General features: G+C 40.2%; 1 protein-coding gene across 1 annotated transcript in view; it reads left to right on the top strand.

Annotated features, from left to right (window-relative positions):
* Positions 1-1,541: 1,541 nt before the first annotated feature.
* xpo4 (exportin 4) overlaps positions 1,542-14,242 on the top strand; it is a 57,236-nt gene continuing 44,535 nt past the window's right edge. The window contains exons 1-6 of the mRNA XM_087172934.1: positions 1,542-1,661; positions 5,136-5,241; positions 6,519-6,660; positions 7,463-7,601; positions 9,705-9,821; positions 9,949-10,101. Coding sequence (XP_087029060.1) covers positions 1,572-1,661; positions 5,136-5,241; positions 6,519-6,660; positions 7,463-7,601; positions 9,705-9,821; positions 9,949-10,101 — 747 coding nt within the window. The 5' untranslated portion in view covers positions 1,542-1,571. The remainder of the gene's footprint in view (positions 1,662-5,135; positions 5,242-6,518; positions 6,661-7,462; positions 7,602-9,704; positions 9,822-9,948; positions 10,102-14,242) is intronic.

Consider the following 14,242-nt stretch of genomic DNA (forward strand, 5'->3'; position numbering starts at 1 on the left):
ATACAGATATACATATTTTTTGTATCTTTTTTTCCCCTTTTTTCAATTTCCCTTGTGCTAATGTTCAAACCCCCTTGTCTACACAGTATTATAGATGATGTAATGTGGACAGCCATCTCTTTTTTTACATTTATGTATGAACTGAGAATTTGTAAAAATCCTTTACAATCCTTGTGTGTAAAATGTATGTATAAATTAAATTAACCAACTTGGACTTGTGCTTTATTTCATCGCATTTAATGTGTGAATAGAAGGTGACACAAAAGCTTTGTTATCATTTTTAAATGTTATTTTAGGCCTGTGATAGTTTGGGAGTTAGATCACATATTGAATTTGATTTTTAATCTAATAAAATTGGGATCATGGGCAGCAATCAGTTGTATACCATGTAAATTAAATATATTATACAAGGAAGGATTACATTTCTGTTGACTGTCATCCTTGCATAATAACTTATACCAATACTTATCAGTTCAAAGAATTTGTGCTTTTCTTGATGGAAACATGAACTCAAAAGTTAGTAAATCTTGAACTTCAAATTCACAAAAATGTATCTGAAGAACACTGAGCAAACCACAACATGATTTATAAATTATCAACATTTTACTGCTGCAGTTGGTTGAAGAGTTAGAATTTTTTTTTAACTAGACTATTATATAGCTGGGTAGTTTATTCAAATGCATCACATTTGCATGAACTGTTGCATGTAAAATCTTAATCTGCAGTCAAATACTGACAAGGAAAATAAGAATAAAACATTTTTATAATAACCTTTAAAGGAAATACAAGAATTTCAATATTATACTTGTAATAAATGGATAGTTACTTTTCACTACTGCTCTGTAGTTTGTTTTATTCTTTTGTACTTCTCTGACATAAACATTAATGCATGAATTATGAGAAAATGGACCCCTGGGCAAAGACAGGCCACCCACCCCTCCAGCACAGAACCACAAAACAACTTAAACTGACACTTTCTCTTCATAGCCATGTTGTGTGTCTTTATAGTCATTCTTTGTCTTTGTGGTTGTTTTATGTCTCTTTGTAGTCGTCTCCTGTTTATAATTTTTGTTCCTGTGGTCATTGTGCATCGTTCTGAGTCTCTTTGTGGTTCTTTTGTGTCAATTTACATTTTTTGTAGTCATTTCTGAGTCTCTGTGGTAGTTTTTTTTGGGGGGCTGTTCTGTCTCTCAGTACTCATTTGGTGTCTCTGTGGTCGTTTTCTCTCTCTTTGTGATTATTATCTGTGTGGTCATTCTGTGCGTTGGTTTTGACAGAGCAGTATAACTTTCAAACAAAAACAAATCATTTCATACATAATATGTTTTTCAAATTTACAGGCAAAAACCTCTTGCACAGTTACAGTTAAACGCTCAAACAGACAGGGTTACATTGGTTTCTAAAGTTTTTCCTTTAATAGTTTTAATGTTTAGCTAAAGCTGTGTAGCACTGGAAACCTCGCGCGGCGGTTGCAGTACCCGTCGCCTCCGCGCGCGCGCGCTGAGGATGACGGTTTCAACCGGTTTCAACCCTGCCGGGTACCATCGCTGTAATCCCACAATGCAGAGCGCATGGCGCGTCATTGGAGAGGGACGATGATGGCGGCGGTCGGTGCATCAGAAGTGATCACACAGCTGGAAAGCGCTGCCAAAGTTTTAATGGTGAGAAATTCAGCGTTACTTTAAAGCCTCTGTGGAGAAAGTACATGTGTCTTAACTTTGTCTCGGGTGGAGTTTGGCGGTTGGTGACTCCCGCTGCTGTTTGTTTCTTCTCGGATTTTGTTGTTAAATGTGTTCAGCTTCTTTTTTTTTTTTAAACCGGAGAAACGATGCGTGGCGCAAAAAAAAAAATCCCGCAAAAATCTGCTCTTAATCGTAACATTTCCCCCTCTTTCTTCGTTTACCCTCTTCTTCTCATAGACCACCTCCACCCTAAAATATTACTCCACGTTTGGACACTTTCCAATGTGGCTCAGGTTTCCAGAAACTTCGCCCTTTTCAGCTGTTAACGTTACATCAAGTTGTACTGTACTCCCTACATACAGTTGGACCATCTCGAGCTTTAGCTTTAGCTCATCCTCTCTACCTCCCTAAAAACACACGTTTCCATCAAGTGTTTGCCCCCTCCTCCCCTCTCCCTCCCTCCTTCCTTCTTCCTCCACCCCTGTGCACCCTCCAGTCTCCATTGGAACAAATGAACACACCAGCTAGGAGCAAGTGGCTAACCATGTGCATGTCATGACTGGGTCCGTGTGTGTTGGATGTGTTAGCTAGCTAGAGCCTGGTCTTGCTTCTCTGCCATTTTGCTTTTACCATTTATTGGCTTTAAATCTGAACGCACCTTGTTGCTCTGCTTCAACGTGATACTGACTGAGACATGTGCCTGTTTTGGTAGAGTAGTTGCTTCACGTGAACACCAGCAGCCATACAAGAGCTTTACCTCCACATGTTAGTCAGCAGGTGTCTTATGAATTTCTTGTTTTATCTACAATGACTTCATAGCTGTATATCTTAGTGTCTAGATTAACCAGGGTGTTTGGTACAGAGCTCTTCATGTGATATAAAATCAGTCAGTTGAATAGGACAATACTGTGGTTGTCAGTATCGCATATCTGTTGATTTTATTATATGATAATGTAGTTTTGATTTCTTATCAATGGTGCTGCTGAGAGGCCACATGAAAGAGCTCCGGCTAAGCTCTGTTTCATTATGAATCTAAACTTTAGATGTTGCACTCTTACTCTTTTTTTCTTTTTCTGTAATACATTTTTTGCCTTTATCAGACAGTTGATAGTATGTAGACAGACAGAAAATGAGTGGAGAAAGAGGGGTGATAACTTGCAACAAAGCGTCCCAGCTGCAATCAGACCACAGACACAGAATATTTTATATTATATACGTCTTTGCAACTTGGTCACAAACACACACCAGAAATTTGAATCTTAATCAGTGGTCACCTGTGAGAAATTTGAGTTTTGTGATTGGAAAATGCTTTAAAGTCTTTACTCCATGCTGGTGAGGCTGCTGAACTGAATGGCTAGCAGGTGGTGTGTTACAGTAGCCGGTCATAGAGAGCTCCTAATCCGACACCAAATCCACACACACAATAATTGTGCATGCGCGCACAAAACAACACATGAAAGCAGCTCACGAGCCATTATAAATAACAAACACCCTGCACATGTTTAGATCAGTCGTGTCACAGCCTGAGTTGCACATTTAAGATTACCAATTGTCCCATATGTATCATTCATTGCAGAGTTAGAAATGCTAGTGTTTATTTTTCTGTTATTATTTTTTTTATTATTGTTATTACTCTGTCATCAAAATGGCTCAGATTAAACATCTCAGATGTTGTTCTTTTACTTTTTTTTTCTCGTGTTTATATATATATATTTATTTATTTATTTGTTTTGTTTTTTTTTTACATTTTTGCCTTCATCAGACTGATGGTAAAGAGATGGACAGGAAATGAGGGGAAAAAGAGGAGGATGGTTTGCAACAAAGGGTTACAGCTAGAATCTGTCGATGGATGCTGCGGTTATATTTTATGCGTCTTTACTGCTCTGTTTCTAGACCCAAGAAAGTTGAATATTAATCAATACATTGAAAGTGCAAATGTCAGCACATTGTCAGGAACATAACCTTTAAATTTTGCTCTACAGACATACTCAAATTGTGAATTGAACTGTTACATGCCTATAATTAAGTCAGATTTCTCTTAAAATAGTCTTCTCAAGTTCCAGTTTGACTTTCATGTTTTTTTTCCACAGTTCATTGTGCGAACATGCTAACAGCAAACCTATATAGGACATCGTTGCCCTGTTAGATACGACAATAACTCCCTGTTTAGCACAGTTTAATCTGTAGATTTCTTGTTAATGGATGTAATTCAGAGCTGGACAGTCTGTCGATGTTTATCAGTGATTATCTGGCATTGTGAACCATGTGCTCTGTGTAAACTTTTGTCACTTAAAGGCTGCACAAACAAGCTACACACCACATTTATTTACTATAATGTAATAAGACTTGCTTTTATTAAAATTGTGTTAACAAGCAATTGATTTACACACCAAGCGGACACAGAACACTCATTTGGAGTTGTGTTTTTGGCCACTTGCTGAATGTCACTCTCTGCTTTTAGCTCTGTTTTGGTCTCAACAAAGTCTTGAAGGAAATACCTGGTTCCTGAGCTGCTAAATGATCCACTGTGTTCACCAGCTAGTCGTTAACATTGTGTGGTTGTTTTTTTATGGTGCTGGACAAATGGTCTAGAGTGGGTTTATCACACTGTTATTGCTGAAAACGGCTGCCTGCTGTGACTGAGAATGACAGTGATGAGGGGGATGAGACTGAACCAAAACAGTAAAGCTGTGGACTGAAAAATCAGAACAATGAGCTGAAAGTCAGAAGCTAATAATCCTACATCAGTTCGTTGTTTCAACACTTTTCACATCACACACAGTAATTCTTTCCACTGTTAATGTAAAAATATTCATCAGCGCAGCTTTAACATGTCTTGTCATCAATGTAAATATTGCATATCAGTTTTTTATATATATATATATATATATATATGTAGATAATATTAGAATCCTTATTTCTGCTATAAGTCTTGGTGTGTTGTGTGTCTGCCACTTCATCATAGTGTGTGTGTGTGTGTGTGTGCGTGTGTGTGTGTGTGCGCGTGCGCTCTCAGATAAAAGGGTCTTTCTTTCCTCTGCTGCCTTCAGCCGCAGAGTTGCTTTTGCAATCAAGCCTGGAATGTGACTTTCCTGCCGAGCTGTATCATGGCGACACTCCTCAATAAACGTGTGTGTGTTTGTTTTTAATCATAGAACATTTGGAGCCTTGATGACTTTTTAATTATTATGGAGGGTTATCTGTTATTGGCTCTCCTGTTTGTACTTTGTTTGTAAAGTATGACTACAATATTAGTATCATGGTGTGACATAATAATAGTCCTTGATGGTATTGGTTTATAATGAACTCTTTGCTCTAACTGACTTAATGATTACTGCGCACTGCGAGCCACCAATGGAAACAGAGCAGGGTCCCCACCTGTGGCTACTCCTTCTCTCGCACCCAGAAAATTAAGTCTCATTTTAAATGACTAATTTTGTTTGTTTCCTACAGGCACCGCCGTCCATGGTCAGCACAGAACAGAGGCAGCATGCTGAACACGTATTTCTCTCCTTCAGGAAGTCCAAATCCCCTTTTGCCATCTGCAAGCACATCCTAGGTAACTATTGACTTAATCGATGAACCTGCATCACTTATTTTGAACTTACATGTTTTTGTATTTTATAAACATTTACTTACCCAGGAAAGACTGTCTGAACAAACATGCTGTTTTTTTGTACAGCTGAGAGCAGTAGAGTTGGTCCTTATGGGTAATGGTCCAGGGCAAAGCTACAGTTGTTGTTTAAAGGGAGGAAAGGGTTTTCATTTCACTTTCATTCAAGTGTGTCCATCCAATCTGGGCTTCAGCCACTGATCATGATCACAAATCTTCTGCTGTGAAACTGTTTTAATGTCCTGCACCCCCACAGGCATAATATACTTCCTATTTGATCTGAAGGGAGCTTAGGTTTCTGTCTGTGTAGTTGGCAATAAAGAGCAAAGTGGAAAATCCTCACATTGGAGAAGCTGGAACAATAAAATGTTTGAATGTTTAAAAATGGCCATAACTGATTCATTGATTATCATAGTCATTTCAGTTCTGCAATGAACACCTCTCTAAAACAGTTCAAACAAAAACTGAATATTATAACCTTCATGAAGGGAGCATTCACCACAGGACTGGTGTATAAGACTGCATTGGTTTTAGCAAAGTCTTCCTAATAAACTGATAATTGAGTGTATGTTACTTTCATGTAATGAAATGTGCTACATAAATAAATTGCCTTGTCTTATTCTGACCATTAGAACCATATAAAATCCTTCACTGGGTTGTGTTACTCACATTCGGTCCTTATCAGATTTAAGCTGAATTCAGTTAATACTCTTCATCTATAGAGTAACTCTAAGGTGCGGCTTTTTGCTTTATGTTTTGATTGCAAGCATCAGTCGGAAAGATCACAGAGCAGCAGATTTTGTTACAGCTAATACCTCAAGAAATAGAGCTTTTAAATTGCTGGAAAATTAAACTGCTTTTGATACTTGATTTATCGTCATTTTTCAAGCAAAAATCCTGATAATTCTCTGGTTCCGGCTCCTCAAATTTGAGAATTTGATGCTTTCCTTTGTCTTACGTGACGGTGAACTAAATATCTGTTGGTCAGACAAAACAAGTCAATTAATATTCATATTTTAATGTTAACTAGAACAACACTTGTTTAAATGACCAGTTGGTTAAAAATTCCCATCCCTAAACTCAACAACCAAATCTAGTTATCAGGGAATTGGGGTTAATACAAAGTATTTAAATGCCTTTTATTTAAAATATATACATCTGGCTTTATCATACTGTATTTTTCTCCTGCAATATATTTATCTTGTCTCCCTTTACGTCTCCAGAGACCAGTAAGGTGGACTATGTGCTGTTCCAGGCAGCCACAGCCATCATGGAGGCCGTCGTGCGGGAGTGGATCCTGCTGGAGAAGACCAGCATCGAGTCGCTCCGGGCATTCCTTCTCACCTACGTCTTACAGAGACCCAAGTAAGAAAGAAAGACATAAAGAGAGGCATGATGAAACCTGTGTAGTATGTATGACCTTTATTGACTTTCATTGGTGAGTGGTGAGATTGGCAAGAACATAAATAGACTTCATCTCCTGTTACATAAGTTTAAAGCAGAGGAAACTGTGCAGTAATTCAAGAGCTATTAATATTCATCAACAAACCTTTCAAATCCCACAGATATATTATGGGCTTTTTAATGAGCTGAATACATGAATTAGCTCGATATTGAAAATGTGAAAAATGTAAATCTGCGTTGGATCACATGCATGAGCAGCGGTTAATTTGTTTGTGCAGATAATATTGATGCTGTTTGAATTAAAAAAGATGCCTGGAATTTTCTCCTTTTCCTTCCAATAATCTAAGCTTTTATGTGCAGAATGAGTTGGACAGTGGCGTCTGATACTCTGCACTTCCTCATACGTGGAAAGCCAAGCATTCATAAAAATTCAATCTGATGATCATATTCAGCTGTTTCTTCATGTGTCCACTGGTGTAAACAGCAGAGAAGAAGAGCACAGGTTACAGAGACTGTAATCCACAGAAGTCTCTGACCTGGTTACCAAAACTCTCTTCAGCAAACAAGCTTTAAGCGCCAAAGAAAACAGGCTGCAGCTGTGATTGCACCCTCGGACACAAAACTCCTCTTTCACTTCGTTTTTCTTACTGTTCTCAGTCTCTGCAGTGGTCATTGTTCGGTTCGCCTCAGACGATCTCCGTCGCATCCACTGTAAGTTTTTCTGCTTCAATTAAACGATCGATCGCTTCCCTGTTTCCCTCAGCCTGCAGAAGTATGTCCGTGAGCAGATCCTGCTGGCCGTGGCGGTCATCGTGAAGAGAGGCTCTCTGGACAAATCCATCAACTGCAAAAGCATCTTTCACGAGGTCGGCCAGCTCATAAGCAGCGGGAACCCCACAGTGGTGAGAAAGACGTCCCTGAATCGCTTTTTAGTGATTTTATAGTACATAATGTTTTCTTTTTTTTTTTTTAAAGAGTTAATATGATTTTATGGTGCAAGACACATTATTAAATCATATAAATATTTTCCACACCTTTTTATATAGATGTATGTGAAACTTAGAGAAAAGGCTTTGAGGATTTACAGTTTCTCCAGTGAGTCATTTTGATGTTAAATCAGTGAATAGGTGTGTGCTGGTGACTTCTAGGCAGCTTTCCAAAATGTGGCATTAGGCTGAAAACTTAAAATTTAAAGGAGTAAATACAATAGTTCCTTTTTTAATCTAAAGTGTTTCAGAAAAACCTCCTAAAAAGGAGAGCACATGGTTCTAGACGACATGCAACTATTTTGTGAACTATCTCTACTTTTGCCTCCTATAAATTATCTAGTGAAATGATTAAGCTGTCAATAGTCAGTGATTGCCGCTGTGTCAAACACCACACGTTTAGATTCAGAAAGTTGGAGATTGATGCAAATAATAAGGCTTGATAATGAGATTTGACTCTGTGTTCAGACCTGTTCTCACACTCAGAGAGGACATTAACATAAACAACAGAGTGTGTTTCCCGACACGTTTAAAGCATTAGATGAATGCATTGTTAGCAAAACTGGGTTTAAGCTTTGATCATGTTTATTGTGTTTGTGCCTTGATGGACCACATTTGTGCCCTGGTTACAGACTTCCTGCATTGGATCTGGCTCAGATTACAGAGAGCTCAGTCTGAAAATAAAAAAATGGCACAAAGGCCGAGCTGGGATAGAAGCTCCAGGCGTGTTCCTGTGGTTAGAAGAAAGTAAAATCTTGAAAGTGGCTGTTTTCTCTTCCCTCATGCACTGAAGCTAATTTTGTGTATAAGATGTCGTCAAAGTGCATTTTTATGACAGTATGTTTGTGGCTGTTGTATAAACTGTCCAAGTGATTTTATGGAAACGCGATTTAAGCCAAGAAGCAAAAATTGCGAAAGAATATGTGAGATGTGCTGTGTGTGGGAAAAATATTTGTCTCCCATCTGTAAAAGTATGTTGGCTTGACTTTGTCTCCGTGCTGCTCTGTATTATAAAACAACTGGAGATCTCATCTTTGTCCAGTAGGTGGCACTATTTCATTTGTTATCCAAAGCAAACCCCAAACAAGAAAGTGCTGAAACTTTAATGTTAATCGCAGATGCACAAAACCAGACAGGACTGAATCCGACAGAATCTGAACCATGAAAGGCAAAATGAAATTACAATTAGAAACTGTATGTAAAATAAGGTTTGATGTGGTTTCTTCTGCCTGATGATTAAAAGAAAGAATTGCTGAAACGATCAGTGGATTAATCGATTAGTCCAAGTTGTAATATCTAAAAAGTTCTTACACTCCATAAGTGGAAGGTGCTTAAGAATAAAAACTCTAAACTTGACAAGAAAACCAAAGAGTCCTGCTCAATGTTCATCACTTAAACTCAAATTATAAACACAACTTTTAGATTTTTGCTTGATGAACGTATTTATAAAGTGAGTTCAAGTGACGGACAGTTTATCGAGGAGTCGGTTGTAATAGTTGATATTTTTGCACATGGTGGGGGTGTCTCCACTAGAGACACACTAGCATGTGCATACTAATAATATAGACTCACGCAGTATGTGCACTGTAGGACTCCAGACTGTGACTTCAGATTGCCACAGCCAAGTGATCTTCACAGAGAGAAAACAAAATGTTTTCCCAGAGATTTCATTTTTTGTTTTCTTAGCCGTCTAACCACCAACCACCACTTGTTTTAATGTTTTGCAGCTGTTCCATTTCCTTTGTGCATTGCATTGTGGGACACTAGTGTCCGTCAACAGCACACTCAAAATTCAAGCTCCGGACTTACTTTTTTTCAGTTTACTGTAATAGTATACCATTTATTTATTTATTTAACTTACTTAGATCTAATATTTATGCTGGGATTGGGACACAATCTTAGTTTGTTTGCACAGTCACTCTCCCTGCTTGCTCAAGTTTGACCTCAGCAATAACTTCTATCTGACTATCTTGTATAACCTTTGACCTCTGCGATCACACAACCTTCTGTCTGCTGCAGCAAACACTGGCCTGCTCCATCCTCACCGCTCTGCTCAGCGAGTTCTCCAGCTCCAGTAAGACCAGCAGCATCGGCCTCAGCATGGAGTTTCACGGCAGCTGCAAGCGTCTTTTCCAGGTTTGTTCCCCACCTCATCTCCTATTCTGTGTAACAGTGAAGCTGTTAAAGAAGGGAACACAGTGTTCTCTTCTTCTTCTTTTTTATTTTTTCTTCTCCTGATCTATCATCCCTTCCTCACTTCCAGGAGGAGGGCCTGCGTCAGATCTTCATGTTGACCATGGAGGTGCTGCAGGAGTTCAGCCGCCGCGAGAACCTCAACGCCCAGATGTCATCAGTCTTTCAGCGCTACCTGGCTCTGGCCAACCAGGTCCTCAGCTGGAACTTCCTGCCACCCAATCATATCCTTTCTTTGTCAGGGGCAGGATATTACACCTGGCCTGGAAAGGTCAGGATCATAAATGTGACAGTTTCTAAATCTTGACACATGATTGGATAATTCCTGCGAGGAAGTACAGGTCAGTCCCTGTTACTCACGTTACTACACATTAAGTGCACTGGCCTTATATCACATCTGCCGCCATGACATTGCTACACCCATTTTTCCTGCAGAATCCAGTTGAGGAAGCAACAAAAGCTGTTTAATGATCAGCTTAGTTTAACTATTTTAACCAAACAACATATTTGGAAGTTAACCTGTTGCCAGACACCTCCATCTTGATAGATAGTGTACACAAAATTAAGTTATAAAAAAAGAGCAGTTTTTCTGAAAGAAGGGTGATGGAGTTCCTGGGGGTCCTTAGTAAAAAGGGGAATAATTTATTTTCACTATAATTCCATCCATAACTATCACAATGACAGGATGTATGACTATTTTGGTCTTTGGTCTAATTGGTGTCAGTTTAGGGGTCATTGAAGTGAAAAGCTCTAGATGATATGGTCAAAATTGTATTTGTTTATACTTTATCTGATCATCCCACCTGTTGTTTCTTGCCCTATAAAGCATCCTGGGTTGTAAGGCATCTACCAATGTTGATGGCACAAAAGTACAAAAACAAAGACCCAAATTGTGAAGATGATTGTTTTTTGGGTGAAATTGGTGTTTGGTGATAAAAAAAGATATGAGACGTAAAGAGAAGTGATCGTCCTTCGCACTTTGGAAAATTGGCAGAGTTGACAGTGTCAGGTTAGAAGAAGACGATCTGTATAGTCCATAATGCTGTGTGTGTGTCTGTGTGTGCGCATGTATGTATGGCTCTACAAATATGTGAGACCCAGGAATGCATATCTGCCCATCACTTTTGCTTTGTAGTTCATCTCTTGTGCACACATCCATATTATCTTTGCAGTTGGCCGCATTGTTGAGCGAACTTAGGCACTTGGTGTGTCCGTGTGTGTGTGTGTGTGTGTGTGTGTGTGTGTGTGTGTGTGTCTGTGTGTGTGTGTGTCTCCAGGCTCATTACGGCTTAAGTCCCAACCAGCCTGGCATCCTCTCTGCCTGTCTGAGCGGATCTGGAGTGGCGCTTGCTGCCACCCAGGGCCATGTATCACTTTCAAAGAGGTGTCTGTGTGTCCATCCCCGTATCATTCCAGCAGCACGCCACCCCCCGCCTTGGCTTGTTGAGGCTCCCCTTGGTATGCCTGGTATGCTCAGTTCAATATGTGCGTGTGCTCAAAGATGCACTTTTATACCCTGTGCGTGTGTGTGTGTGTGTGTGTGTGTGTGTGTGTGTGTATTAGCTCTTGCAGTCAATTTTTAGACACTTTTAGACACGAGTTTAATTTTTTTTTTGTGTTGGGTGTGTGTATGTAGCCATCAGTGCAGTGTCATGTAAAAGTCACCAGTTAATGTTTTTGTACTATTTACATCGTACTAAAGCAACTTTCCCTTAAACATCTCGGGGTGTTTTAGACCATTATGGACAGTTGAGGACCAACTTATGACTTTTACATTCATTTACTGAAACACCTGGATTTCTGACGTGTTTATTTCACTGGATTAGCCAAAACAAAACTTTCCCCACGTGGTTATTCATACATATAAAAGGCTTTTCAGTTGAAAATGTACCATACCACCATTCAATACACAGACAGGCCACCAGATCAGCTTCAGTGCACATTGGCATTGATCCTACCAGCTGAAATCCACCATTGTGGCACTGTTGTCTTAATTTCTGTCTCTTTCTTGACTTGTACTTTTATACTTCTTCTGTACTAAGAAGAGCGAGACCTTGAGGACCCCCCCCACCCCCCAGCCGCCTTATCAGGGGTTATTCTTGTGCTGAAGATACGACTGTCAGCACAACACTTTCCCCTCAGGGTTATTCATGCGTATAAACGGCTTTTCAGTTGAAAATGTACTATGCCACCAATGTACAATACCACAATACAGAGTCCAGCCACCAGATCAGCTTCAGCGCACCTTGGCATCAATCCTGGAACTCTAATGGAGGGAAGAACGCCGTCCTTCCAAAGATATTCCCTCCCTTAGGTGTTCCACTGGGTTGAGAGCTGGTGAAGGTCACAGCATGTGATTCACTTCATTTCATACTCATCAAACCCTTCAGTGACTCCCTCATGCCTTATGACAGGGGGCGATGTCATCCTGTTTCTCCACTCATTTTTCAGGTTTTTCCTTTAATTTGTCACCCATCTGTTTATAGATATGATACATATATAATATATTATATATAGATGTATAAATAACATACAGTGTGATAGGAGATCTTATCAGCATCACCTACACTAACTGCACTAAACTTCAACTTATCTAGAAGAGGTTAGTAAAATCGCCCTCGATAAATGCAGCCATTTAGTTTCACTAAATTTTACACTTGCACTTAAACATAACATTAGATACAATCACACTTTTCTTTCATGGTTAGGTAGCTTCAAGAATTTGTTAAGTGTGGCTGACTGCAGTGCGAAGTTACCCTCAGAGGGTCATTAAGTAAATCTAAATGACTGTGAAGCAAATACAGCTGGATAAACTGTAGATACAATAAGATCTCCTCATGGTTCTAGTTGCATGCAAATAGAGCTGTAGCTCTCTGGTTTCCTGTTGTTGAGAGCTCACAAATGTTGAATGGACAGTCCTAGGCCATAGAAATAGCGTATAAATTCTCGAATCAAGTGGCGTTCTCCTTGAAATTCTGCGTGCATGTGAGTGTGTGTGAAGCCTACAAGTGTCTGGGCTGTTGTTGAAAAGGAGAACAGATTGATGAAGACCGCTGGGAGGACAGAACGAGTGTGGCCGCCTGTCTGCAAGTGTCACAACACGCCTGTGTGATGCGATGCGAACGTATGCCAGTATGGGTATCAAGGGGCCGCTCCTTAATTGCGTGGCTGACAGCGGCTGCCTTTCACGCACACCAACACACACACACACACACACACACTCCTCAAAGACGCTTTTTTAAAAAGCCTCCCCCCCTCAGACAAACCGAGCGGCATGCGTGTCATCTGTCCTCGCCGCCGTCTGAACCCCCGGCCCTTCGGCTCTGGTGTCATCTGGTGGAGGCACGCTCCCCGGGCGTCGGTACGACACCGTGTCACTCCACACCGGGCTTGACTCTAGCCTGGGTTGTGGTCAGGCCTGGAGGCTGCAGCGGCAGTCAGGTGCTGTAAATGTCTGTGCGAGCTGACAGACGGATCACCCTCCATCCCCGCAGCCTCGGCGGTCCTGCACTAACCAGTGTATTTGGATCCTTTTATGTTGTTTAGATGTGTCTGGTATGCGAGGGAATCTCTAAATTCATCTCTGTCAGTTGTGTTGCTATAAAAGCAAGTAGAGCTTTGTTCTGTAGCAATTACTCATTTCCATTTTCTCCCATCTGTTCTTTTCTTCACTAGAGAGGAACATGTAGATTTCACGGTCTATCAACTCACTTAAACTCAAGTTGTTTCACATTAAGGCAAGGTGTTCCTGCCCGGCTCTTCTTTTGTGGCACAGTTTCTATCTTTTTTTTTTTCTTGACTTGTGCTATTATAGTTTGTCATAAGAAAAGAAGACAAAGACCTCTGCAGTCAGCCAACAGTCAACCCCCCCCCCCCCGAGTCGCCTCATCAGAGGTTATTCTTGTGCTGAAGAGACGACTGTCGGTGCACTGTACAACACTTGCCTCAGCCTGGCTCAGCATTCTCATTAGCTGTTCAGAGGTCAATTTATGGGCATTTTGGCCCTCAGGTTAAGGTTAGGATTAGGAGTGTGTAAGCTGATGCTGGATGTTTGCCTTGGCCCTGACCTGTACGGGGGAATCTTCAACTACTGCTGTCTAAACACACGTGGTAGGGTATATACACATGGCTAATACGCTGATGGACGTTCAGCTGATGCGTGTATCTTCTGAAATTAAATTTAAATTAGTCCTCCGTGACAAATTCTGTATTTGTGTGTACATTTTTACTACTGTATAGCTTTGCTGATTTAAATGTATCAGTTCTGAGCCGTTTAGTGACTAACAGGATTTAATTTTATTTCAGTACAGTGAATGTTAAAACACCACAGCAACGAGCACTTAGCAACAAAGAACAAGACAAAA

The sequence above is a fragment of the Seriola lalandi genome, unplaced genomic scaffold, assembly GCF_002814215.2.
Source record: "Seriola lalandi dorsalis isolate HSWRI2012SDOR001 ecotype SW California unplaced genomic scaffold, Sedor1 jcf7180002053912, whole genome shotgun sequence".
NCBI lineage: Eukaryota > Metazoa > Chordata > Actinopteri > Carangiformes > Carangidae > Seriola > Seriola lalandi.